Source organism: Vanacampus margaritifer, chromosome 6, assembly GCF_051991255.1.
Source record: "Vanacampus margaritifer isolate UIUO_Vmar chromosome 6, RoL_Vmar_1.0, whole genome shotgun sequence".
Lineage (NCBI taxonomy): Eukaryota > Metazoa > Chordata > Actinopteri > Syngnathiformes > Syngnathidae > Vanacampus > Vanacampus margaritifer.
Window position 1 is genome coordinate 24,443,565 of NC_135437.1, and position 27,925 is coordinate 24,471,489.

Sequence of the window (27,925 nt, forward strand, 5' to 3'; positions counted from 1 at the left end):
TTCCTAATTGAGTAGTATAATCTCTATGCAACTAACCCGACAAAGTCTAATAGCAACCGGGGCTTTTTTAAATATATTTTTTTAATAATGTCATAAGCCCACCAAGAGGCACGAGTTGATGTCTTCAGCATTAGCTGAGGGTGATTCGCTTGCTAGGGCTACTGTGGTAATTCATTTCACTTTATTATTCCAGGCTGCACCACATTTTTTTGGTTTCCGACACACTTTTTCATGTATTACATAACATTGCTTGTCCTCATCACAGCTCGTAAAGTTGTAGGTCTGTATACACATCACTCGTGTTCGAATCGTCATGCGATACTGATTTACGTAATTGGGGCTAGATTAAAAACAACCCGTAAATATGAGGGCAATGCACGCCGCCATTACGGAGGATAATGTGAACTGAAAGAAGAATGCTGCAGACTGCCAGTCGACAAGAAAAAAGAAGGTTCAATCATGTCAGCCAGAGGTGGACCAGCAGCATGAGCACGTGATACTCAACACTTTCGACTCGGGCTGATGTCTGCTAATATCTTTGAAATTGTTATAGGCTGACACAGCAGATAAAAAATACTTTTCACTTTCACTTTTATCCGTCAAATACATTTCAGAGCCTGTATTTTTTTAATTTACTTTTACTTGAGTAATTATTTGAGTGAGTACTTTTACTTTTACCAAAGTTGTTTTTTTTTACACAAGTAATTGTACTCTTACTCAAGTAGAAAATGTCAGTACTTTTCTATCTTGGATGAGGAGTTACTCCAGTTTGTGTAATCCAAAAACATGGGCATATTCAATAATATGTTAAGAATTGTGTTGCAAATGTATATGGTGAACAAAGCAGCTGTTGTAACGAATGGCTCACCGGCTTTTTCATTTGAGTATTTTGAATGGCACGCAAGACAAACAATTTTGTGTGTGTGTTTTTTTTGTGAGGGAAAAAACAACAACAAAAAATGCCTCAAATGAGTTCTCACACTTAATGTTGGTTTGCTGTTCAGCAGTTTTGTGTCTTCTTTCAGTTGGATTTTTAACATACAAGAGTCCTTTGTGTTGGGAGGAAAAAAAAGTCACAGTATGTGGTTATGTATTGTTTGCTTCACATCCTTTGTTGTTGTTAAATATTGGATCTTCTATACATGCATCTGAGTATTTTTGGTCTTCTTTACAAATAAATAATAATAATTGTCTTGTCTTTTCCCGGTCCAACAGTAAGTGGTCCTCTGCCTCATTTAATTTGCCCATCACTGCACAAAAATACAACACCTGCTAAGTCAATTGTTGAAAACATCCATCCATCCATTTTCTTAACCGCTTGTTCTCACAAAGGGTCGCGGGGGGGAGCTGGAGCCTACCCCAGCTGGCAAGGTACACCCTGAACTGGTTGCCAGTCAATCGCAGGGCACACAGAGACAAACAACCGTCCACACTCAAAGTCACGCCTAGGGACAATTTGCAGGGTTCAATTAAGCTGACATGCATGTCTTTGGAATGTGGGAGGAAACCCACGCAAGCACGGGGAGAACATGCAAACTCCACCCAGGAAGGCCGAAGCCCGGACTCGATCTCACGTCCTCTGCACTGGGCGGCAGACGTGCTAACCAGTCAACCACCGTGCCGCCTTTGTTGGAAACAGTATAGCCAAATGGTCCAATTTTATGGTCATCCAACCATTAAAACATTTTACAAGCAGCAGAAGCAAATTCTTGGAATTTAGCAGAGGGTGACTCACGAGTGAGGTCGACATACTGCTGTGACTCACTGTCATGTGCTGATACACAACTTTATGAGAACGGATGAGCAAGTGTATCTTTATTGTCCGTTGGGCATCGGACTACGACGGTTCCCTCGTTTTAAGTGGCAACTTTGCAAAACAACCACTGACTGATCCGTTTTGTCACCAGCTGACATCCTTTTGGTGATTCACTATCATATGCAGAATTAGTTCCCAGAACCAGAAGTACTTGTAGCATTCCCAACCTAAATCTACATATTACACAGTGTATCTTTAACTGTTAATGCGCCGTGTATCAAGAAAGAAGCAAGTAAAGGTCCTGTTTAAACTTGCAAAATAATGTTTGAATGGGGCTTTTACAATAGTTTAAGGACCTAAAAGAGTATTTACAACCTCTCACCTCAAACGACCAGTGTTCGACAAATGTATTAACAAAAATGTTCATCTTTGCAGCCATTACTTGTACATGTTAGCACGTTAGCGTCCACAATTTATGTTCATTCATTCATTCAAGTTAAGCACATACCTACACATAGTGTAGATGTAAGACATTGAATTGTTCACTATTGTTTTTGCTGTCCCAGAATAACCTATAATAGCATCTGGACCACACATGCACCCTTAGTGGACACACAACATCATCTTAATGACTGTCATTGTTCAGCAAACGACATCCATATTAAATACAGCCGACTAATAAAAGCCTTTAATGAGGTTAATGTTCAATTTTAATGGCGTCTGAAAGAACTCTACTGTCATGTGTTTTTCTGGTTAATAGTGATGAGGGTCTGAACCTTGACAAAGAGATGAAAAAAATACAATTATTATGATCTAATCAATTTTATTTCATTAAAAACATGAAATTCAATAGACAATTTCAACATGTTCCCATGGCTTATGTTTGCTGCAAAAGAATGAAGCCAGAATGATTCCTAAAAAGGTCATCCATGCACACGGAGACCATATATATATATATATTTTTTTTTTGTTTGTTTAAATGAGCCATTCCACAACAACACAACATTCCGACCATACATCACTTCAATATTCCATGTCCTATTTTACTATTAGTCATGTGTTTGAACTGCCTCTAATTTGCATGCTGTATAGTTGAGGTGGCTTAAGGTCAACACTAGAATGTATTAAAATGTGAGCTAACAGTAAACCCACAAGGAAACTTGCAGAATATTTGCATGACACCGTTTAATAACTTTTCATACAAATCAGATGTATAAACTTTATATTCTGTGTATTGTATTACGAAAAAAAAAACTGCTTACTGCCTGGAGTGTAAATATTTGATTAGTTCATCGCTACGCAACACACTCATAGATTTATATGTGCAACTCCGAAAAGTATTTCACCCATTTATTAACCAAATAATAATAAAAACTACAATTACATCACAAATATGAGTATGAGAGATACAGACAATTAGCTGTTTTATACATGATATCAGGTGAAGCTTATCAATGTTATGTTTTTCAAAATCATGCATGATCTACCAATGCCAGTTGAGTACAAAGATCCTTGACTTTTTAACTGTGATTGCACCTATCAGCTTGTATCTTCCCTTCAGGGGCGAACACTCCACATGGTTTTTCTTCGTTATGATTTTCTATAACGAAAAACAGGTGAGGTACCCCTGTAGGTCCCCGGGCTTAGTGGATGCATTAGCCCAAAGTCGCTATTAACTAATTTGCTCACAAAAACGTTCTAGGTTAAATATTGTCATGGTCCAAAAACGTATTTATAGTTTTTTTTTTAATGTTTTTTTTATGCAGCCTCGGATCTGAAGAAGTCGCTGAAAGCAATGGTAGTTATTACAAAAAAAATGCCAGCAGGTGGCAACAGTGTATAAGAGATCAACCAGGGCAATGTTGCAACAAGCTGTTTTCCCCAGTATTTTCAACAGGTTTGTGAATAATGATTAAACTTGCTGCAAAACGAAAACAGATTAAAAAAAAGAATTTTTCCTGATGAAAAAAGAGACTCAAATTTTTGTTTTGGATGGCGGGGACTTCCCAGCCGCCGCTTGGCCTCAACACCAAGAAGTCCACGCAGGTGTGGGGCACCACCCTCAAGCAAAGCATGCAAGAAACTCTTGCCGGTACGCGCTTGCTTATTAACCCAAATCCAAAACCCGGAAATGCATTTTAGCGTAATATAAATGAAATCTAGCGCAAGTGGGTGACGTCAGTACGCTGGCTATGCGCCATAGAAAATTACCAACAGATTCCGAAGTGGACAGCCACAACTTAAAATGCGCTTCGGAAAATGGCACCGTTGGATTTAACGTGAATTGGTGCCATCTTCGGTACCCATCCCACACGGAGTTCACTGATGCACTGACTCTCTGGTTATCTCCCCCCCGAAATATTTTCTCATCGGATATGCACAATTCAAAACGGCAAATTTCGCTGAAAGGTGAGGGATTTTCATGCCTGGTTACAGTAAATAATGGGGGTAAGATCTTGCTCCAAGAGGAGGAGTTCAAGTATCTTGGGTCTTGTTCACGAGTGAGGGCAAGATTGATAGACAAACTTTGTATCGGTCTGTCGTGATGAAGAAGGAGCTGATCGGAAAGGGGAAGCTCTCAATTTACCGGTTAATCTATGTTCCTACCCTCACCTATGGTCACGAGCTGTGCATTGTGTCCAAAAGAACATGTTCATGATACAAGTGGCTGAAAACACTTCTCTACAGGATGCCCGGGCTTTTGTGGTCATCTGGGAGGGAGTCAGTGTTTTGCCGCTGCTCCTCAATATTGAGGGGATTCAGATGAGGTGGCTCAGGCATCTGGTTCTGATGCCTCTTGGGCACCTTCCTGGTGAGGTGTTCCGGGAACATTCCACCGGGAGGAGGCCCCGGGTATGACTCTAAAGACTAAGAGACTAAGAGTCTCCCAGCTAGCCTGGGAAGGCCTTGGGATCCCCCCTGGAGGAGCTTGAAGAAGTGGTTTGGTTGAGGGAAGTCTTGGCCTCCCTGCTCAAGCTGCTGCCTATGCAACCCCACCCCGGAGGAGCAAAGAAAATGTATGGATGGATATGATTCGATTCAATATGCTATGGCTGTAGCTTTTCTCATGGCTATTAATATACATCAACATATATAAGCTTTCCAAAGCCCAAACTATCCAAGTTATTCCACTTCAAAGATACAGCAAATCATCAGCAACCGATTTATATCTAAGATTGAAGGATGCAACAATTTTAAAATGAAATGATTCGATTTGGTTCGTCAAATAAAAACAAAAATAAAAGTTTTTATTACACCCTATGTACGTACATATTTTAGATGGGCTCTCTATAAATGTCTAATAAGAACAGAAGAACAAAGCACAGCATGACTTACTGTAGAAACAGTATTGTGTTGGGGCTACTGCTGTAGAATGAAATCATACACCCAATAATGAGACCCTAGAGGGGCTTACGCTATTGATTTTATGTTGTAAAATGATTAAGCGTTTTACTACAAAGTGGCACATACCTGGTCTGAGTAAAAGAATCCCAGAATTGCTATGACCAGTTGGGTTAGGAAGACCAGCGTCAGGCTGACAGAGAACTGAAAACAGAAAAGACAAATGTGACTAATTTTTACCTGACAGATTTGTCAATATAGATAAAATGAAAGACCTCTCTTTAGATTGGATTGAACCTGTCGCTATATGGGTTCGCAGCTGTTTCGTCAATATTTGTGATGTGTCTGTTAGGAATGTTACTGTTTTGAGGAGGTGAATGTTTTCTCTGAGGGCTCCAATGCAGCCGCAGAAAGTGATGAAGAACATGACCACCCCGACTACAATTAGGATGACAGCCGGGTCGATCAGGAACGTGTCCCGCACAGTGTCTGGCAAAAAAAGACAGAAATGGGACAAGCTGTAGTTAGAGAGCAGCCGTCTGATATTTCCCGCTCTCTTTCCAATGCATTTCTATCAGTTGGTGTGTGTACAACATCTGTTCCTTCATCAAATGTATGTATTTTGTTATGCTCGCTAACTTCCCTGCCTTACTTTAATTATCTGTGAGATCTTTTGTGGATTATTAAGGGCAAGTACAATCAGTGGAATGAATCCAGATTGATCCTTTGTGCCTCCCATCAACTAAGCATGAAATAGCTATTACTAAATTAGAAAATTATTTCAACAACTGTTGCAAAGGAGAAAAAAGCATGTCCAGAGACAACTTTGACCTCAGCTTTTTCACACAACTCAGATCTAAAAATGATTTAAATGAGTTGTGTTGTAGCCTTTGCATATAAAAGTGAATCACCTGAATGGTGTCAAATAAATGTTTTATGGAGCCTACCTTTCAATAGCCAACTTGAGTATTTGAGATTAGTTAAAAATGTGTGACTGGCAAAGGAACACAGAGGAGGGCCATATGTGTTTATTTTATTTCATTTTATTTTAATGAGTGAATGTCAACATTCCCATGCGAAGTTCAACCTAAATCTCTAGAGAGCTGCCAGATCAATAATTTGCATGACATATTAATGAAGCATGCGGCGGACGTGCTAGTCTTGACATAGTGACCAGATGTCCAGGATTAACCCGGGACAGTCCCGTTTTGAGCTTGTGTCACATTTCCCTGCAGATTTCGTCAGCCCCATTGTTTTGCTCTGGTTTTACGCAGGTCCCATCTGTCATCACGTTCTTCTTTTAGTCCAGCCAGCAAGCCAATTGTTTGGGCCATGTGTATGTCAATCACGCAGTTGTCATAGCGATTCATACAACTAATCTACTTCACTAACTGCCGTGTTTTTGTCATACCAAAACTCTTTCTATCTCCGTGTCTAAGAATCATGGGAAATGAAATCCTACTAGCCAAATTCTGCGGTCGCCGGTCAAACTCAAGATAAGCTTTCCTAGCGGCATACTTCAAATGTTACAATGCGGGACTGGTGTGAGGTAAAGGGCACAGCCAGTTTCTAATAGCTGCCGGGACCAAGCAAAAAAGTTTGGATAATTGTGAGTGAATTGTGTTGTTCAGCACTGTTGAACTGTCAACCAAGATAGCATTTAGCCTTAGCTATAACACAACCACCAGTCACTAGATTGATTAGCAATTAAATTTGTTATACATACTGTAGTTCATGGTGAGAATTTATAGTAGGCCTATATTTGATTTTCAGTGAAATTGTTGTACCCCAGCTTTTAATTTTGAAAATCTGGTCACCTTAATCTTGAATTCTTCCCGTGTGGAGTTTGTACTCCCTCTGGGTAGTCCTTGCTGTGCTTTCACATTCCAAAAAACATGCATTTTAGTGTCATGCCATGTCAGTAAAAAAAAAAAAAAATACTTTACCTGTAGCTTTTTGGACTTTAGCATACACGCCAATTGCAACGATCAACAGGGAGAAAACCTGTGTGGGAAAGACACTTTTTAAGAAATCCTCACAAATTGACATGATGTGTAGGCAAATGTTTTTGAGAGACCTACTGGGAGAAATGAAAGAAAAGACTGAGCAGCCACTGTATCTGTCCAAAATCTACTAGTGAGATGAAGAATTGAGCTCAAGGAAGAAACTAATTACCGTATGTGAAATGTAATTTATTTGTTTCCTTGATGCATGTTACCCATTGTCATGTGGACTCTTGACAGTAACACGTTCTCAGTATTAATAACATTATATGAGATCTATTTTCGTGAATTTGGAGCCAGGAGAAGTTTCAATGGAGCTCAAAAGCTGGTGATAGAACGTATTGAAGTTGTTCTGACATAGCTGTTCTCTTTGCCTCTGGCATTTTGCTGACCTAAGCTACTTGTCACCAGTGTGGTTTTGATCATCACACCTAAAAGAGTTTTCTGAATTCTGAAAGCATTTGTTTAAGTTATCGAGAAGAATCAAAAATGCATAGAAAGACGATACGAGATCAGTACAGTACAGGTTTGCCTTTTGTTAATGTGTGTTTGGACTAATGCAAAATATCATTATCCGGTATAGAGAACAAAAACACATTTAGACTAAGCATCAGCACCGACAGTATGTTTGGTTGGTTAGATGGTATTTATCAAATATTTCACAACCAAGAAAGCAAGTAAATGTGTTATTTATGTGGAGAAAAAACACATGCTTTTACATTTGCTATATTGGTTTAGAAGAATACAATATTCATATCCCAATCCACAGCAGTATATATAAGTATATAATAGCAACACTAAAAGAAAAATTGAAAGGTGTTCAAAAACTGTTTCCATTTTATTATGCATAAGAGGCACTTTTCTTCCCGTTGTCATTTCCAAATGAATATGCATTAATGTCTCTTAAGCTTTAGTGCTCGTTTTGGGTCAATTGTCATGGACGTACACATGCAGTATGCCATTTCCTTCATCAGCTTTTGTGGGCTTTTATGAGCCCAATTAACTGCCAAATAATGAGTGGTGAGAGATACATTTTTATAACACATACGGAATGGTTTGCAATCCTTGTGTACTTTCACCATTGCTTTTGAGAAATTTGAGGTTTTAAGCACAAACTAAAAAAAATAAATAAAAAAGAGTAGGGGAGACCGGGGCTAGTTGTATCACTTTTTGTGCTTGTATATATTTCTTGGAATCAATACATCATATGTAAACAAAATGTATACCAGATGAAAGACTAAAGTCTTAGGTATAATTTTTGTATTCTTGTCTTTTTTTTTCACACTATATGGGGTAAAATGTCACAGATGGATTTTGCAACTAATAAAACAAAGACAAAATTATTCAATTTCTACAGTTTTATAATTTACTATAGTCATTGAACAAACTTTAACATGAAATATTATGAAATAAATTAAAGTCCTTAGGAACTTCTAGCATGTAGGTCATAGCTCTCAGACTCAAAAGCCACGGACTTCCGACTTCAGGGTTTCACACATCAGCGTCGTTTCCGAATACTGATGGCTGCGTTCCAACACTTGCACCCCCACGCCCCCCCAAGCGCGCGCGCTCCCGCCCATCGCACTCGTCGACGGGGACGCGCAACTGAGGGGCACAAAGGCGGAAGCGCAAGAACTGGGACGCGGCCCACACGTCGCAAACAGGAAATGGAAACAAAGCTGATGTGTGAAAACCAAAAAGTTGGAAGTCCCGCCTCCTTCGTGGCATATTGACTATTTCCACCGACGTCTCGTGATCACGTGACTGCCCTATGACGGACGGCGGAAGGAAATGATTGGAATGGAAGTTGACGTGACCCGGAGCAACTTAGTGACTTAGCAACTGTTATTTTACAAATTAAAAGTTATTATTGCCCATAGAGCCATGGAATCAACCGAAATTTGACTGCCAGTCAAAGTTGCACATTTAGTCGGGACTCATAGAGCGCGATATTTACTTAAGTTGGAGATTGCTAGTTTGAAAACAGCCCTTACCTTCTGTTGCCTGCTGTTTTTACCAAGTTAATCAAATCGCCGACTTTGCCGGAATTCACAGCGCACACCGGGGCTGATTCAAAAGCTTGTCGCTGGCTGAGTCTCTTGGACGAGATGCTACGCTCACACAAAACAGATATCTGGCACTCATCTCAGCTCACACAACCCCCTGACCATTTATACGGAGAAAAAACTAGTCTTGGTCTCCCCTACTGCAGTTTTCATTGACCCTGTGATAGAACGATGTGATCAAGCAAACGGCAAAAAAGAAAAGAAAAGGAGAATGAATTTTGAAGTGTTTTCAACTAAGCAACCTTCCCTATATGATTGATTGGATTGTCAACTTGTATTGTTCAATTACTATAAAAGGTACATTTACTGCAAATTACGTTCTTTACCTTTCGATATTATGTGAGCATTATATAAATCAAACACGTATCATTTAACCATGGTCGAAAAAAAAAAAAAAATCTCCTCTGAATGTTTTTTTCTCAACCAAATTTGAAATGTTTCCATTGTCTGAGAACAAAGGGCAAAAGTGTTTTCTTTCAGCTGTCATCATCAACAGTTGCAGGGATGAGAAGGAGGTGAAGGCAGGAGGGGGCTCAAAGGTGGGGGTGGGGGGGTGGGGTTGCTTGTGTGAGGAGCTTGGCCTTCTCCATGCTTAAAGACAAACACAAGGAAACCGTACGGTCGAAGGAAAAGCTCAGCGCAGAGCAGGAATCGCAAATGAGGTGTGGGCTGTCCACACTGTGCTCTAACACGATAACGACTGTAAGGCACCGTTCTCAAACCCAAGGCCCGTGGGCCAGATTCGGCCCCGCCAAGGCAAACCAAATTTGACTAAAATTGCAAATTGTCTTCACTTTTAATCACCATTTTAAAATGACTAGCTTTTGATTACAAATCTACTTATCGATCAATCTGTTGAGTGTATGTGATAATATATGATCATATAGATTTATTTGAGTTCCCATGAGTCAAACCATAGCTACAATGTGTCCCATTTGAGGTAGGTAAGGAGCTGCTGAAGGGGGCAGTGTGGTTGTTATTTTCATCTCAATGCGTCATTTTGATGACACAAGTTCAAATCATTAAGACAACAGAAAATAAGGAAAATAGAGCTTTCTATTGATTAAATTGTCAGGACTAATTTCTCTCCTCATCTTTATTGATTTCTCACCTTGAACAACATACTGTAAATTTTACCCTCCCTCTTTTTTTTTTTTACAGATATACATTGAAAATGAACTTTGTATGTGCAATCGATTGCACTTAGCTATAGAGACAATTTGTTTTGTTGACGTTTTGTAGCTACACTGACTTGAAGTCTGAGGCATAATTTGTTCATAAGAAAGGCTTTTATTTCATATATTTTGTATTCCACCCAAGTGTTGGGAATGTGTTCTGGGGGTTGTATTTCTCTTAACAAAAGAGCAGCAGACAGAAGAAAATGTTGTTTTGTAGACTTTTCTCGTTAAAGTTCTTTCTTTTGCTTTAAGGATATTGTTGATTGTGTAGGAGTGAGGCCACTAGCAACCTCCTTTTCTAATCCTCACGATGTTTTTGAGTATTCAACACATGAATGTTGAATATAAGCCTGCTCGTTTTGTCAGGCTTTTCAAAGAGATGAATCAGGTGAATTGTGTGCGGAGGTGAAAGCCAGCAGAACAGAACCACGGGGACATGAAGACAAAAGGCCTGATGGATTAGAGCCACAGTGTTCACTTTCGTGCTCATGTCCAAAAAACAAAGTCGACAGCCAGGCCGTGTGCCTGCTGGTGTTGCAGTTACTGCTGAACGCCTTGAAACACAGTATGAACGTGAACTCTTTCTGGTACTGGCACCAGAACGTCAGCAATGGGTTGCAGGGAGAAAGGGGGTTATTTTGGAGGACTCTGGTCATGCAGATTTTGACTGATCTTGTAGCAAAGCAAAGGGGGCGTAGTGGATTTCATATCAATAAAGGGCCACTTTAGTTCTGAACTAGTTTGCCACTCCAGTGGGCTGCACGAGAATTGAAAGTATGAAGGAAAAGAACAGAGTTAAGATGTGGAACATTTGGAATAAAAAAAAAAAGGGGGCAATTTGTTGAAAACAACACGTTTACCCTTGACATGCTAAAGAACTGGAGGACATTGTGTTCCCTAGTCGCTCATTTGTAGTCACGGTTGGGGTTGCAGACAAACGTGAAAATGGAAAAAAATGGCAACTCGTGGTTGACGAGATGCAAGTCAGCTTCCTGGCTACTGTCGAGTTGCCCTTGGGCAAGGAACTGCACCTGCACCCCGGTTTATGTCTGGTTCTCTGTATTCATCAAACGTAGGGCTGGGCAATAAATACAATTCATGTGATTAATCGTCATTTTAAAAATCGAATGGTTAAAAAATTTGATAAATCGTAAAACCGAGTTTTGTCTTCGAGATTAATAAAGGCTGTTGTTTCCCAAGCTTTATGATAATTGAAGTTGCAGTAATGTCCCTGCAACTCTGTGGAAGTTTTTAGTGAGGCTGACTGTCACTTGGAGGCTTGTTGGCATTTCTCAACATCAGAAGGCTAAATTTAGTCTATTTAATCACAGTTGGCTTGCACATTTCAATGGAAAGGCATTTTGCCCACAGCCCCAGGCTGTTCAGTGTCACCGTTTCTATTTCATTCAATTCATTCTTTATTTCCAGGAGTTTTTTTGGGAATTAAATTTCTCGGGATGTGAAGAAACATGATACTTTATAGTAAGTTTTTGTTGTTGTTTTTGACATCTAATTGGGAAAAAAAATCATTGTTATCATTTCCACAAAATAATGATACTGGGTTAGTTCTCCAATGCCTTTGTTTGTTTTCAAAGCCAAAGAATCTGAACTGTGATAATGAGAGGACAATGAATGCTCCACTCACAGCAATGTTGAGCATGCCATATAAATGCTAGAAAATCATGCAACAAGCAATGTAAATATTCCGCTTAGGGACTTGTGCTTTCATTGTTGTGACAATGATTTGATACAAAAATGAAAACAACACACTCAGCATTTGCCATTGTGATAGATGACCAAGCAAAAATTGAAAACAGGCACCAGGGAGGGAGGTGAGGTGCCCCTGCCGATTGTTACCGCAGACACAATCTAAATTATACTTAATTTATTATTAATAGAATTCGTTCCATGGTTTTATTAATTTATTTTTCCCCGTTGGATTGAACTGACGATTTTCTAAAGCCGTCTAGCTCCCCTTTAGTTGATGATGTCAGGATTGGTGCCCAGCAATTTACAAAATGTGTTCCTTGTCTGTATTTTTGTTTGCACGGGCCTGTGCCACTTCAACAGGACAACGTTACTCACCCAAAACAAGAAGCTGAAAAAGAAGAGGAAATATCGAATCCAGGGGTTGACAAAGGAGAACGTCTCCGCTCGATCCAGATTTTGTTTCCTGTTCATTGCTTAATTCTGCTCTCCCAGTCTGGCACATCAAAACGCAATGAGTTCAACTCCAAAAGAGAAATCATATACGCTAAGCAGATAACCACCATGCGAGTCCGCGAGGAGAGGGTTGCAGTCTGGGTGTTAGGCTGTCTGAAAAAAAAAAGAGGAAGGGGGCAGCGGCATGATCACATCATGCTGGTGTGGTCCAGAAGCATCCATACTAACCTGAAGGTCAGAATAAAGAAACTGACTTGTGAGTGACTGCAGCTAAAGTCTAGCTTTCTGCAGATGCTTAATCTTTTAGTGTTATTGATTTGGGGGGGTTTGCTCTAGAATATAAACTAGGAGCCTTATTCTCGCAAGAAGCTATATGCTGTCTGAAAAAAAGATGTAATAATTTTCACTCTATGTAGTCAACAGGCTTGGGGAGTAACGGAATACATGTACCGCCGTTACGTAATCAGATGGCAAAAAAAAAGTAACTTTATTCCATTACAGTTACAGGGGAAAAAAACATGTAATCAGATTACAAGCAAATGTATTAAAAATGGGGATTACTTTGAGGGATTACAATAACGATGAGAGAGAGTGCGAAAGAGAGTGCGAGAGAGAGAGAGACAGAAGGACAGAGCGAGAGAGAGAGCGTGCACGCCCGCGCGAGTGGGACCGTTGCTACATGTCGGGGAGGTGGGAACGAACGAACGAACTGACTAGTCGCGGGTAGTTTGAAAAAGCTTCACGGACGGGAGGAGGAAATGACGACAGATATTCACTGGAACTTACTCGGAGCGAAAGTTTGAGCTGAAAGTCCAGCGGCATGCTACGCGCTATAGCTTCTTGCTAGCTAGCCCGCTAGCCTACAACCATAATGCAAGTTACACCTTCCAAACAAATCTTCCTCCCAACAATTCACTGTTTAAACATCACACACAACATATACACGGCTAAACTTGTGACTGGAATAAAAATTCATTTCGCAGTTGATGTCACACATCGTCATCCTCATTGGATGACTATCTATCTATCTATCTATCTATCTATCTATCTATCTATCTATCTATCTATCTATCTATCTATCTATCTATCTATCTATCTATCTATCTATCTATCTATCAGTCAATCAATCAATTTTTAATTACACAAGGATTTTTGCTATTTGTAGGCTGCCCGGGTCCCTGTCACCCGCAAATAGCAGGGGCACATTCTATAGAATATATATTGTGGTGATATTTTTTTTTATTTTGTCTTTATGAGCATACTCAATATTGGAGTAATCCAAAAGTAATCCAGTTACATTACTTTAATATTTTGGCACTTGGATTACGTTACTAACCCTCCAAACCACCAGGGTTGGGAGGGTTAGTCAAGGTTTCAGAGCAGCATGGCAAACTAGAGGTTAGCACGTCTGCCTCACAATCATCGAAAGGCTCTTGGTTCAAATGTTGGCTTAGGCCCTCCGGTGTGGAGTTTGCATGTTTTCCACATATTTTGGCGAGCCCGTGTTTTCCCTTGGTACTCGGCTTCCTTTTATATTCCAAAAACTTTTGGTTAATTCATGACTGCAATTTATCAGTAGGAATTTGAGTCCAAATGGCTGTTTGTTTGAATGTGCCCTGCGATTGAATAGGGACTAGTTTTAGTGGAACCTGCCTCTCGCCCACCTGCAGCTGCAACACTAATGAGGTGTGTTAGGTTTCTTTTTTGTTTTTTTTGCTATGCTTCTTAAAATGGGATGAATTATTTAGAGCTTCAAACAACTATTCGTTTAAAGGCAATGTCAGGCCACAGAATCCAACCGATCATCACATATAACAATGACTTTCAAGTATGACTGTCGTTTGTAGCAAAAAGACTTCCAAAATACTTTTCAGACTGCACTCGCTCAGTTGCCAGCGTTCCCATATTTGGAAGTGCTGACGTAGCAGAAGGTTACTTTAAAAATCTATTCCGATTCAGTTAGTAGTTAGTTATTATTATTATTATTAGTAGTAGTAGTAGTAGTTACCTGTTAACAAGTCTAGTTATTAATGTCATCCAAGTATCATAATATTAAAGTCATGTAAGTAAGTAATGTAACTTATGGATTACTCCAATAGCAAATATGTTTAAAAGAAAGAAAGAAAAAAAAATCAAAAAATATATATTGGAAAATAATATGAAATTTGACAACATTTGGACATCAACGGTTTCGGTCCAACACCAGTGAAAAGTGAAATATGAAACTTGCCCAGTCTCTTTTCACCAATCTTTACATACACAAAGATGTAACTTTCAATTTAGAGTACTGAATTTGTCGTCAAAACTTAAGCAGAAGTTCCATACACAGTGACATAATGTCTTTTTGTTCTGATGGCACAGACATGTTCAGTGACACAAATAGTTCATTTTGAGCGTTCTACTAAGGATTTTGAGAAAATAAAAAAAAAGGGTTTTGCAGGACAACCATGGTGTTTTTGTATGAATTGTTTTGAGAAATGCAAATATTGTTTTCCAACCATCCATCCATATTTTTAACCACTTGTCCTCACAAGGATCACGGGGGGCGTTGGAGCCTATCCCAGCTGGCTTTGGCCAGCAGGCGAGGTACATCCTGAACTGGTTGCCAGCCAATCGCAGGCAAATATTGTTTTGCAAATATTTGTTTTGCAGCTGAGAGCTGAGAGCTGTACCAAAGTGTCTTAGAAAAACTGTCCTCTAAACCAAAAGTCAAACAACAACAACCGATGAAACAGATAAAAAAATAAAAATAAATAAATAAAAGTTTTAAAATTCATTACTGAATATGATTCAGCCACTGTTTGGTCTGTAAAATGTCAGAAAATAGGCAAAAATGTTATTTTTATATTATTTTTATATTATTATGTTATTTAATATTAACTTATTTAAACCAGATAGGAAACTGAGAAAAAAATTATCATTTACAATATCAACTATAGGGCTAAAATAAAATGACAAAATTAATAAGTAAAATAAATTATGAAACATCAGCTAAGTTTTTAAGTTACCCCAAAACTAGTATAGTTCAATTTAATAAAAACTTTTTAATACAAATTAGTAGGGGTGTACAAAAAAATCCCTAAATTGATTTTATTTAAATTATTTTATACTGTCTTGCCTTTGTCTGTGTGTGCCTTTATTTGGAGCGCTGTTCATGTTGTACCCAATTTGGCCACTTAGGGGCAGTGTGGTTCCACGCGGTCTAATACACTGTTAAGTTGTAGCCACATTAGAGTAGAAAGAAAAAGTCACGATCAAGTTATTCCAATAAAAGTTGTTTTTTTTGCAGGGTGGAGCCGTTCTTTTGAGTGATAAAAGTGCCGCGGGTAGCGCGTTAATTAGCATTAGCGAGTGAGACTGGAGTAGATCATTACAATTCCTTGCACATCTATACATTAAAGCAAAAATCATTGTCAATCAAATCATTTTGAATCGAAAATCGTTCTTAATCGAAAATTGATTCTGAATCGAATCGCAGACCCCAAAATCGGAATCAAAGATTCCCACCCCTGCAAATTACTAATAAAATCATACTTAAAAAAGTTAAGTTAGTAGTAGTTTTCGTAAAACTTTGAGTATTGTGTACTTAATCTATTTGATTATTTTGAACGTTCAAGTTTACAGTGTGTCAAACCGAATGGTTTGGACGGTTTGATGGTAAATTTCTAGCACACAGTTTTGATCAGCGCACAACAGTGTTTAGTGTGGCTTAAAATATGAGAGAAGTGTTGAAGGCTCTTTTTGATATCTGACTGCATCGCCAAAGGCACACAAATACATGATAAAATTGATTAAATTGGGCAAAACCCTTAATCCCTTCATAGCTTTACCTCTGGTGGAATGTAACTGAAATCTAGACTTAATATTGTTGTAATCTACATTAGTCATTTAGAAATGTATTTAGCCAGCAAGGCACACAATCTTCTCCTGGGGGACCCTAAGGCATCCCCAGGCCAGATGAGTATGATCCTCCCACCGTGTCTGGGGTCTGCTTCTGCCTTTTGGCGCTGGGACACAGATGGGAGAAAACATCTTAAAAAGAAAACAGCCTCAACTGACGGCTATGAATGTGGAAGAGCGGCTTTAACACTGAGCTGTCTCCTGAGGTCCTCATCTTCATCCTGTATCTCCAAGAAAAAGGATAAGCAGGAAAACAAATTTTGGCTTTTGTGCCCGTGTTGTAAATACTCTTTCACTACAAATGTCATTTTCTAACATTGCTAACAGGATCCTATTCTACAATTACATACCATAGGGAGATTTTTGTTTTCATCAGCGTATCGGTCGAAGGTTAGCTTGGCCTGGGGTCAGTTGTTCGACCGACATCCAGCCATTACTATGCGTTGTTTGTCGCCGTGCACATTCCCTTCCCACAGCGACATGCGGCGATGACTATTTATTGACTGAAGCAACCGGCCACTGGCCTGAAAATGGACTGGGCATTTGGGAAATTCATGAAATTCCCAATGGCCAGTCCGCCCCAGGTGTAAGATGTCTAGTCATCTCTTTCATTAACCATCTATGCTATGTATGATCCAGTATAGTGCTGCGTGCTGCAGTCCCCTCTAGCGCAATCAATCGGATAATAAATAAAAGCATCCCAAGGCATTGCCCTCCGGTTGCCAGACAATTTCAAATATTCCCCACAATGTAAACTGTTTACTTACTAATGTTGTTATATATATTAAATGCCTTCTCCTTTTTGATTGGTTTTCACAGTCGGAATCAGTTGACAGACTGCTATTTGTATTTCAATTGAAGACCATTTTTATTTACGGATGCGTATTGCATTCACTTGTCCTGTTTCTCTGACTAATGTTTGGGGGGGAGCCTTGTTTTTTGAGTTTTTTTTGAGGTTTTATTGAATTGTTTTCCCCTGTATTTTTTTCTGTTTTAAAAAAAATATTTTCCTCTGTTTTTCTGAATATTTTTTTCTGTTTTCTGAGTATTTTTTCCCTGTTTTATATTTTTCAGATTTTTTCTTTCTTTCTGTTTTTCTTATTTGTTTTCCGAAAGGGGTTTTCCTTCAGAGATTAGAGAACAAACCACAATACAGTATACACATTCATTCCTTTATTGAGAGCCATGGTGGTATGCGGGAAAGTGTCCGCTTCCGCTATTAGCGAGTCTACAAGTCACTTGGAGTTCAGAGGTAAAAAACAAACAAAAAAAACAACAACACTAGCTTTGTCTTTCTGAATAATTGTTTTCTTGTTTTTTTGAATTTTTTTTTTCAGTTTTTTAAAATATTTTTTTTCAGTTTTTCTCAATAATCCCCCCTGTTTTTCTGAGTAATTTTTCCTCCTGTTTATTCTGTATAATTTTCAGAATATTTTTTTGACAAAAAAAATAATCTGTAAAACAGAAAAAAATATTCAGAAAAAAACAAAAAACTCAAAAAAACAAAGCTCCCCCTAAAAATTTGTCAGAAAAACAGGAGTTTTTTTTTTTCAAGTGAATGCAATACGTTTCCGTAAATTACAAAGTTGATATTTTTTTAATCCTCACACATTGAAAAAACAAAAACAAAACAAGAGACATCTGTTTGTTTAAATGCACTGTGATAATGTGACTTTAGCAGGTGCTGGTAAGCTCTGAAGAAAAAAAAACCTTCACTTTCATGTCCAATAGTGTGAATGCTCTGTTCTTTTGTAGTGGCACACATTGGCCCGTATTCTCTTAAGAAGGAAAAGGCGCTTTTCTGCCTGTGCAGAATCTCCATTTTCTCAAGTGTGTCATTTAAGCGTCTTCATCCACATGCACACACATTATCCTGCCACTGATTTGAATGGAAAATATAAAATTTTGAAAAAGAACTGTCGTTACAAGTTTTTATTCAGGCTGTTATACATTTTATACACTGACTTGAAAACCAGTTTTGAAAACCACAATTGTTCCTTACTTTCATTTGTATCTACTCCACAATCTTCCCCAAGATTTTGGAAGAAGCGATTTTGGTTCTCACAGAGGTTCGCAAGTCTCTCCATTTGTGATTCAGCTCAGTGGTGGTAGACGTAAAACTCCCCACGGTGGCGACACCTTGGACTTTTGGCCCGAGTAGTGCATATTGGTACGTCAGCCTGGAGCGCTCACTGACGAAACAAAACTGCACCAGCACCTGAACTTCTTCATCCTTGAATTCAGCTTACTTTCCCTTGACAAAATGAAATGTTTTAATACTTAACTTAGACTGTACTTTAAGCAATAGCACAGCATTTACCAAGCTCTCAATAAATTGAATTCAATGAAGAGTTTGCTTCAATGAAAAGTGTGTGTGTGGGCATATTAATTTGTGACAGGCGAAGCCAATTGAATTCAATTAGCCACAACACTTCAGGAACACTTAATTTCATGTTGTTGTTTTTTCTTAACGGTAATTATAGAGCTCCAAACATTCATAAGCAAAGTGTTCTAATTAAATTACTTTTATTGGATTTATTTCATGTGAAATAAAAACACATGCTTTTCTTCCAAGTATAAGGCCTTTTCAGATGTCGAATTTCAATGGCACTCACAAATCTCTGGAAAATTATGTATTCCTTCATTTCTAGACAGCATGTGAACCACATATTTTTAAAATAATAAATTCCCTCCAAGTACCACTTGTACGCTGACATACAGACATTTGTTACATTTACACCATCACTGGTTTGAATCCACACTTGCTGCACGGAAGTCTGGCAAGTTAAGTGCTTCCCCATTAGTGAGATGTTAAAATTTACATAAATGTAATGAGGAAGGTGAAGTGAAATGCTATGTTGTCCACCCGAAGGAGAATAAGCTGCCATCAACATTCCATTCTCTTCACTTTATTTGATGACGTTTCGAATACAAAATTATCTGTACAAAGGCTAAAAGTGTGTGTGTATATAATTAAAGATATATTGATTTTGCATAGAAGGAACAGTGATGAAAATCAAAAGGTCAACCACAATAAACTCCACTTACAATTCATCTCAAATGGGATTAAACTACATACAAAAATCCACTTTCATCATGTTTTTCTTCTTCTTTTCCTAATCGGCTTCACTGATTAATACTGCACAGATATTAGCCTCTCTTAGCATCTTTGGGTCTCACAGGTATTTTTGTTCATGTATTCATTTGCTTTTTAAAAATGCTGATTTCATCACAGGCTGCACTTGTGATTTAAAACAAGTGCTTTTCTGACCACACTCAAAAAACAAAAAAACAAAAACAACAACGCATCAAGCGCACGTCTTTCAGCGTTGGCTATGCTATACAACATACATGTCTTATTTTTAAAAAAAAACAGACAATGAGTGGGTGGCATTGGGGAATTTTGTGAAACTCTCCTTTATTTAAAAAATAGTTGATTTTAAGAAGAAAGCGAAAGAAAGTGCACCACTTATTCAGAGTGCTTTCACATGTAGCAGAAGAAAATAACAGGACAAACAATGCTGGCAAGTATTAGGTAGTGCCATTCAACTGAACACAACATCAAACACAACATTTTTAGAGCACACGTCTCAGATATTCAAATTAAGCAAAGGCAGGTCGGAGAATTAGGAGATCAAAGAAATAATATGTCAAAGGTGCCCCTCCTCCCAAACAAAAATAAAATAAAAAACACACGCACAACAAAATAATGTTCTTAAAATTCTCCACAGCAGACAAAAGCCAATTACTGCATGTGCTTTCTTTCGCCATCTCTGTGGGTGTTTCCACAGACGAGAGGGAATCATTTCCACTTTTGTTTTCTTTCCAAGAAAGCAAACAAGATTTAAATGCAGTCAAATATGACATTTAAAAAAATACTAACAAAAACACATTTATATAAATGTACACTTTTGCTATCGTTAAGGAGAAAAAAACCTCAGCTGTCACATATGATAATATCAAGAATTTGAATTGTGGTTTTTTTTGCATTTTAAAATGAGAAACTCAGACATCCTTACTATAGAGGCAATCAGTAGGTTCAAAGAAACAACCTGATAATGAATCATGACAACCATTTGTCACCTTCTCCGTCATTAGTAAACCCTCACAGACACTCTCAGTCTTAATGCAGTGTTGGTTGGCACACGTGTCAATGCCACTGTTAACTGTTCAGAGGTTTGTGTGTGTGTGTAAATCATTTGCAGCACCACAAAAATCACAAGTTGTGTTAGAAATAACAATGAAATATATTAACCATTTCACAACACCGTTTCTTTTGTTACCCATATTCCTTTTCTTATTACACTCTTAAAGGGAAGTTCAACACAACCATTTTGTTTACATCTCCACCAGTCTAAACACAGCATTCTGATTAATATTGCGTTTGTGGAATATAAATTAAGCAGCAAAATCTGTCCTTGTTTTCTGTGTTTGGTCATGTGACGTTTGCAAGCTGAGCCGTGATTGGTCGTTACCTAAGCAACTGCGATATCGTTTTCAGTTGATAGCAAGTGACAAAATGGCCGCCCATAGAGATGGCTAGAAAGAGTTGGATTTTGCGGCTTGATTCATATTCCGCGAATGCAATATTAATCAGAATGCCATGTTTATACTACCTTTATGCTACACTTTTGGGTTGACTTCCCCTTTAACTCATTCACTGTCATTGACGGCTATAAACGTAAAAAAATCATTAGAACTATTTCTATTAGTTTAATTTTTTTCCCCCACTTTTGTTATGAGTATGAAAATGTACATTTAGAACAGATATAAAATAGTGAAGTCATGCGATTAATTACAATACAATTTTTAAATTGCCTGACGAGATGATTGTTAAAAAAATTAGGGGCGTCAGGCGATTACATTTTTTACCCGTAATTAATCACATGGCTTTAATAGTTAACTCACGATTAATCACACATTTTATATCTGTTCTAAATGTACAATAAAAAAATCTAGGTTTTCATACTCTTGTTAACAAAAGTAGATATTTTTTTAAACAAATAGAAATTGTTAAATTATTTTTTGACGTCTATAACCGTCAATGGCAGTGAATGAGTTAAGCATTCTAATAAACGTTGGTATGTTTCATTAAGAAAGGCTCTGATTAATTTGTAACATGGAACTTAACGTAAAAATGTCAACTTCTTTCTTCACATCACTTTTATTTAATTTCCAACCATGGCTTTCTAAATAAACGGCAAATTGTGTTTTAGCTTCCTCCCGCCTACATGTAGGACTAATGCAAAAAGCTAGTTTAATAAATTGAACGTTGTTTATAATTAGGCCTCACACTTGGTCACGTTTATAATAAAACTGAAGCTCATGATCATTCCGTCACGTTACAATTCAATTAAACTTGATAATAAAAAAGGAGCCAAGACAAGTGTGAAGTACTGAAAACCTTTTGTGGGATTCAAGCAGTGCTTCATGACACATTTCCATTGCTATCAACTCAGACGTAATTATCATTTTACTTCTTGGTGAGAGGAACATTGTGTTTGACTAATCCCTTAGCAAAGAAACACTTAATGATGTCATGTTCTCACAACGGGTCGGGTGAGAGGTGGAAAAAGGCAGTAGGAAGAGCCGACAACATGAAAAACTCACTAAAAAAAAACATAGTCAAACAGCGCCATGTACAAAAATAACAACATTAAACATCTTTTGTTGAAACAGCATTCATCCTCGGATATGCGAAGGAGCATTTACAAAGCCACGAAGATGTGAAGAGTTGAGAGGGAGTTCACGGTGAGATGAGCGCCGCTGCTTTCCAGCGTTGAGAGTTTTGAGGTTGTGTAGCAAACGTTTGACACCGAATGTCTTTGTTTTTGCTAACAAAAAACAGGTTCAGTGAAGACTAATTGTTCGTAATGTGCGAATGATTGTCTAGCCTGTATGTGCACTTCATTTGTTTACCCCCGCCTCTCGCCCCCAAATGAGCAAGATAGGCTCCAGCTCTCCCACAAGCACGATGGAAAATGGATGGCTGGGCAACACTGCAATATGCATCCAAACATCTTGCCTCCAGTCAGGCTAGCATGCCATCTGACTGACTGAACTGTCACAGCTGTTTCCTCTCCAGTCTCCAGGGTTTGGGTCGGCCCCCACGGCAGCTCTTCGCCTGTGTGTAGTGCTCCCGGTTTGCAGAGCGCAATTGTAAATAAGGGATGTGCGGAGAGTTTGCGCGAGCGGCCGAGCGGAGGAGCCGTGCCCACTCGTGCCTGCGCTGTACTTCGGCAGCTGTCATGTTCCGCCCGATGGACCCGACCAGTCGAGTTGGAGCATATGGACCACGAAGTGAATCAGTGCGAGCAGGGTCGCTGCATGTCAGTGTAATTCTTTTGCTTCCCGTCGACCAGGATTTTCTTTTCTGAAAGGTTAAAATCAAAGGTCCTATATGCAAAATGGTCAGGGGAAAAGGGAAGAAAGCATCTAGAGGTCGGATATGTTCTATCTGACTGTCAACTTCCAGCATGAAAACAAGTCAACAAGAGTCGACTTCGGTTCCATTTTGAGATGTTCTCATACAGGCTGCGAGGTTCTAAGAATGTGGAATCAAGGCAAATATGAGAAGATTCTTTGTTATCAAAGCAGTCTGGTGTCTGAGGTCCAAAGATGCACTTGGAACAACATTGCAATTATTTTTCTTCCAGCCAGCCCCAGCAAAGAATTGCTACCGCTTGGGTATTATAACAGTAAAGCAACATTGCTCGCACCATGTCTAACATTATGATTGCTGAATTCTAAAATTGGAAGAAAATACTTCTGCTTGATATAACATGTATGTATTGATAGTAGTTTTAAATGTACTTGTACTGATTGTGTGTTTAGTTGGGACATGGAATAATCTGTGAAAATTGGTCATCATTTATTTATTTATTAGAATGGATTCATAAATGGTTCAGCCACACTTGAAATTAGTGATCGCCTATTGCAAATTAAATTCATTTGTAAAGATTACAAACTTACAGTGTCTGGTTTTTGAAATAACCTACAAATCCAATACCTTTTTTTGAAAAGGGCCATCTACTGAGAATTTGTACAATTTTCCAATAAACATACATTTGCACTAACGCTTTCCTTATTAGTTTAGGAAATGCTTGCACTTTTGAGAAAATGGCCTTTCAATTTGATAAGGACATGATGCAACAGGGAGGTATGCAAAACACTTTAAATATTGGTGAGAGGAGTTATAATGTGAGTGTGTGACATAATTCGGAATGTAAAAAAATTTGGTTCTGATTAAAAAGATTAAAGTGCGTTGAATCAAACCAAATCATTCCACTTTAAAATATCGGCTACGTATATGGAATTTTATTTATTTATTTTTTAATTGGAGTGAGATACTGTATCTTCAAATGAAATGCCACATTTAAAGTACTTTATTGAATCAAATCGCAGTCCCAACAGAATAAAATTTTTCACTTTAAAATCGAACAGTTCTTAAATTGTAATGCCTCTCATGTATCGAGATCCATATTGAATTGTCTTTTATTAGAGAGATGCACATCCCTGGAGGTAATGAATGTTACAGTGTTTTAATTTAAATGTATCTCAACACTAAAATACAAAATATTGTTATTCAAATAGCAAAAATGAAATAAAGGTTTGTGTTTTAAATCCTATGACATATTAGAACTATAGAAGGACAAGAGGGAAAAAAAAATTCTGATTGATGTGACTGTATTGAGCTATAGTGTGTCAGTAGGATTTGTACCTGGTCAAGAACAACTCCAGAATATAAACGTTGGTAACAAAAATATTCTGGTAAAAAAGTAGCTAAGTAGGATGAAAAAACAACCATCTTAAGTGGTGATGGGTGAGTTCCAATACCATCTATTGGTATTGGGCCGGTACCAGGTCGTATTTCAAGGTATCAGTACTCTTGATGACAACAGATACCAGTATCAGTGACTCTTGTGGCTGTTGAACGATCAGGAACTAGAAGAATAGAACATTACCATTAATTTCATGCAATTTTAAGGATATATACTATATTGGGATATTTAGGGTCTTTCTTTAAAATATCTCTCATCATTTTTTGGGGGTGATTTTTTTTTGTCTCAAAAGAACTAGTGGTATCTGTACTTGGTATCGTTATTAGTGACTACTCAAGAGTTGTACTGGTATCGGTCGGAAACAAGGTGGTATCAAACTTCCTTAATCTTAAATAAAGAAAAATTGTGTTACTCAATGCAAATTGGCAAAAGTGAAATTCTGATCAGGGAATCTTACGAAAATAGCTTAAGTATCCATTTTTAGAATAGAAATTATGTGCCATCTCAAGATAATTGTTTTTAAACTAACATCTTTTGAAGCTGTCTGCCCATGTTTGTACATTTGAAGTACAATTGAAGTTACATGAAAAATACATTTCAGACCTTCAAATTAGTGCCGTCTATATTTCCACTGGAAGTTATTTATGTTCACTGCAACTGGCCGGATTTGAAATGTTGCACACTACAGATTGCTTATTCCCTGCAACTGAAAAATCGTGCTGATGGAACAATATGTTTCATGTGCATCCCACCTAAGGCCATTTCCCTTGAAGTCACCACAGCAACCTCAAGTATTTTCAGTGTTTAAGGAGGCAGATTGATTCTCGAGCTTCTTGGGAATATGTGATAAACAGTTTCAAATAGATGTTTCCTTTCGGGCATGTTGCCATAGCTATCCATCTAAGCTTTGATCGACCGCGTATCCCACCATCTTGTCCTCTGGCTGCCTGGAAGCACAAGGCACGGCAATAGGATTGGGGGGAAAACCACGGGCGTGTCATGAGGGGGAACATCATCGGGGATGTTATCTGAAAGTAGGGACTACTACTATAACTAGGGGTGTCAAAATGAGTGTGTTAATTTTGAGTTAATTTAAAGTTCCTGAACGCCACAAATTTTTTAAACGCGCGATTAATGATCGCCCCTTACTTGGAAAGCCTGTACTGGGGGAATTCTAGTCGCAATGCAGCAGACATGTCCATGTCAAAATTTTACAGTAATAAATGTAATAATGCATATATTTGTGGAGACTGGGGTCGAGTTGGATTTAACAATTTAAAAAATGTGCAGAATTTCACAAGTTACTTCATGTTAAAGGTTAGATAGCTCCTAATATGAAAAGAAAAATGCACTGAGCTGTCACCAATGTCTTACAAATGCAATTATGCCTTCTAGTGGCAGAAAAATTACCTCAACACAAATCAATTTCACACTAGTTTTTTACAATACAGTACATCTTTTTAATTTTAACTAAATTTTATGAATATTATGAAATTATTGTATCAATGACTAAAAGATGCAGCCATATTTTTATTAGTTTAACATTTTTCAAGTTAACAAGAATATGAAAACTTAAGAGTAAAAATATCGTACATTTTATTGTACATTTAGAACAGCTATAAAATTTGCGATTAATCGTGAGTTAACTATTGAAGTCATGCGATTAATTACGATTAAAAAATGTAATCGCCCGACACCCCTAATTATAACAATTATTGATCTGAGTATATGGCAGTGGCTGCTGATGTCAGACTGTTGCATTTAAGTTCCGTTGGGATTTTGACATTCACTCACACACAATTATAATTGTATATTTACAGCTTGTTTCTCAAAAAATATTTTCTTCTCAGAGCATTGCCACATTTTTGCCTGAATGCTCCTTTGTGGAAATTTAGAGATAAAGGAAAGGAGTTTAGCCCCCCGACTCCAAGGGACTGATGAGGGGAGGACAAATGTGCGACAGTGGATTATGAAAGAAGAAACCCTTTGCCGCCTTCACTAACACAATTTATGATATCAGCATGAATACTGCTTTTGCCTCTAGTGCCTATGATTCTCGCTGTTTTTATGCCCTTCTTTTTCTAACCTTTGCAGTGTGGAACAATGTGATAAAACACACGCATTCACCACAATTTAGTTTGTACTCTCAAAGGGGAAATTTCATCACCCAGGATCTTTCTCTTGACAGTCCTGGTGGAGCTTTAACAAACAACCATTTTACACAATTTATATTGTCTCAGTGGGAATTGTGTTGATGCCGCTGTGTGGCAGTACGCTGTGTGTGTGTTTTTTTACCCAGGCAGATTTGTACCTTTACACAAAGAATAAAAGCGGAATTTAGTACAAAACTATTCTTCACCCTTTAATAACTTCCTTCAACCCTACTCACTTTACCCAAAATGCTAGTCAATGGGGAAATATATGACTCATGGATCATAATAAACACCATCCTGACATGTCTATGCTCCTCACGTCAAATGCAACACACACTATATTGTACTTACATTCCACAGGAGCATCACACGCAAAAAGTATTTGGAAAAAAATGGGTGATAAAGGATTTGAAGGAAAGTAGAAAACTAGCATGCCATTTTGGATCTTTTTTTCCATTTACAAAGGAAAATGGGTATATATATATATATATATATATATATATATATATATATATATAGCATAAAGGAAAGACAAATACTCCACAAGAAATAGGTGGTGAGGAGTTTGATGTTCTTTTCCCCAATGTGTGGGGAGTGTTAGCAGAAGTCTTAAATGTCTTTGTGTCTGTGTGCGCTTCTCTCCAGCAAATTGTTATTCCGAGCGAAATGAAAGAAAAAGATTTTTTTAAAAAAAAGGATTGCCAACTAAGAGCATTCTCTTCGGTGTCAAATGACTTGTCCTTTCTCCTCTTCCAGTTGTGTTACTCTTTGGCAAAAATGAGTGGCGAAAGGAGAGAGCCCAGAGCGGCGACAAGTGGAATCTGCACACAGAGTCTGGGAACAGAGTCAAAGGATGCTTGTAAAGTAGTGGCGGCGGCGGTGGTGGGGAGGAGGGGGTACATGTAATCAGTGTTCCATCCCTTCAGGAATTGACGGGCCTCTTCGCCGGGGGCTAGGCATCGTACTTCTTCCCTGTTCTGTGAATGTGATGGAAAAGCGTCATGGAGAACGCCATGCCCAGAAGCTGTGCCGCAAAAGAAACGGAGACAGTATGTAAAACATGTTGATGTGTGATATACGTGAGCACATGCAGCCCGTACGCATTTTGATGTAAAATTACTCCCGCTGTGAGGCACCAGCACATTTCCATTCACTAACCTACAAATGGAAGTTGGAGAATCTCGGAGAGAAAACGGTGGGCGCAAGCATTAAGTCAAAGAAGTAAATGGAGATGCCCTAGTAGGCAGGGTACTTTCTCTTTGAAGTTGCCATTACCCATCCTATTTGTACATCAAACACAGTGGCGAGGCTCATCCTAATACCTTTATCTGCTGAAGCAGGGAGCACATCTTAGTACACCTCACTGTCAAGTAAAAGTGAACAATATTTCAACTGCTTAGGAAAATCATGCTGTCGATGAACAATCTCTGGACATAGTCATGCATTTAGACAGGCCATTTTACACCATTTTATTGATATTTAGTTCCAGATGCGGCAAAACTACTCATTTTGTACTTAAGTAGCTGTGTAAAAATGACTCTGGTTGTTAAGTTGGGTGGTGGTTGCGAACCGAAGTGCTGGGA

The 27,925-nt window shown here is 38.3% G+C and overlaps 3 protein-coding genes across 9 annotated transcripts in view; 1 reads left to right on the forward strand and 2 right to left on the reverse strand.

The window, feature by feature from the left end:
* tspan33b (tetraspanin 33b) overlaps positions 1 to 12,671 on the reverse strand; it is a 26,991-nt gene extending 14,320 nt beyond the window's left edge. The window contains exons 1-5 of the mRNA XM_077567378.1: positions 12,616 to 12,671; positions 12,431 to 12,548; positions 7,045 to 7,102; positions 5,460 to 5,587; positions 5,228 to 5,302 (exon numbers count right to left, since the gene is read on the reverse strand). Of these exons, the coding sequence (XP_077423504.1) occupies positions 5,228 to 5,302; positions 5,460 to 5,587; positions 7,045 to 7,102; positions 12,431 to 12,526 (357 nt within the window). The 5' untranslated portion in view covers positions 12,527 to 12,548; positions 12,616 to 12,671. The remainder of the gene's footprint in view (positions 1 to 5,227; positions 5,303 to 5,459; positions 5,588 to 7,044; positions 7,103 to 12,430; positions 12,549 to 12,615) is intronic.
* Positions 1 to 27,925, forward strand: part of ttc38 (tetratricopeptide repeat domain 38) — a 71,353-nt gene that overhangs the window by 30,757 nt on the left and 12,671 nt on the right. The window lies entirely within an intron of this gene.
* The window catches only part of tspan9a (tetraspanin 9a), a 228,580-nt gene continuing 220,447 nt past the window's right edge, over positions 19,793 to 27,925 (reverse strand). For all 7 annotated transcript variants that reach the window (XM_077567376.1, XM_077567377.1, XM_077567374.1 and 4 more), the window contains one exon: positions 19,793 to 27,366. In XM_077567376.1, coding sequence (XP_077423502.1) covers positions 27,295 to 27,366 — 72 coding nt within the window. In that variant the 3' untranslated portion in view covers positions 19,793 to 27,294. The remainder of the gene's footprint in view (positions 27,367 to 27,925) is intronic.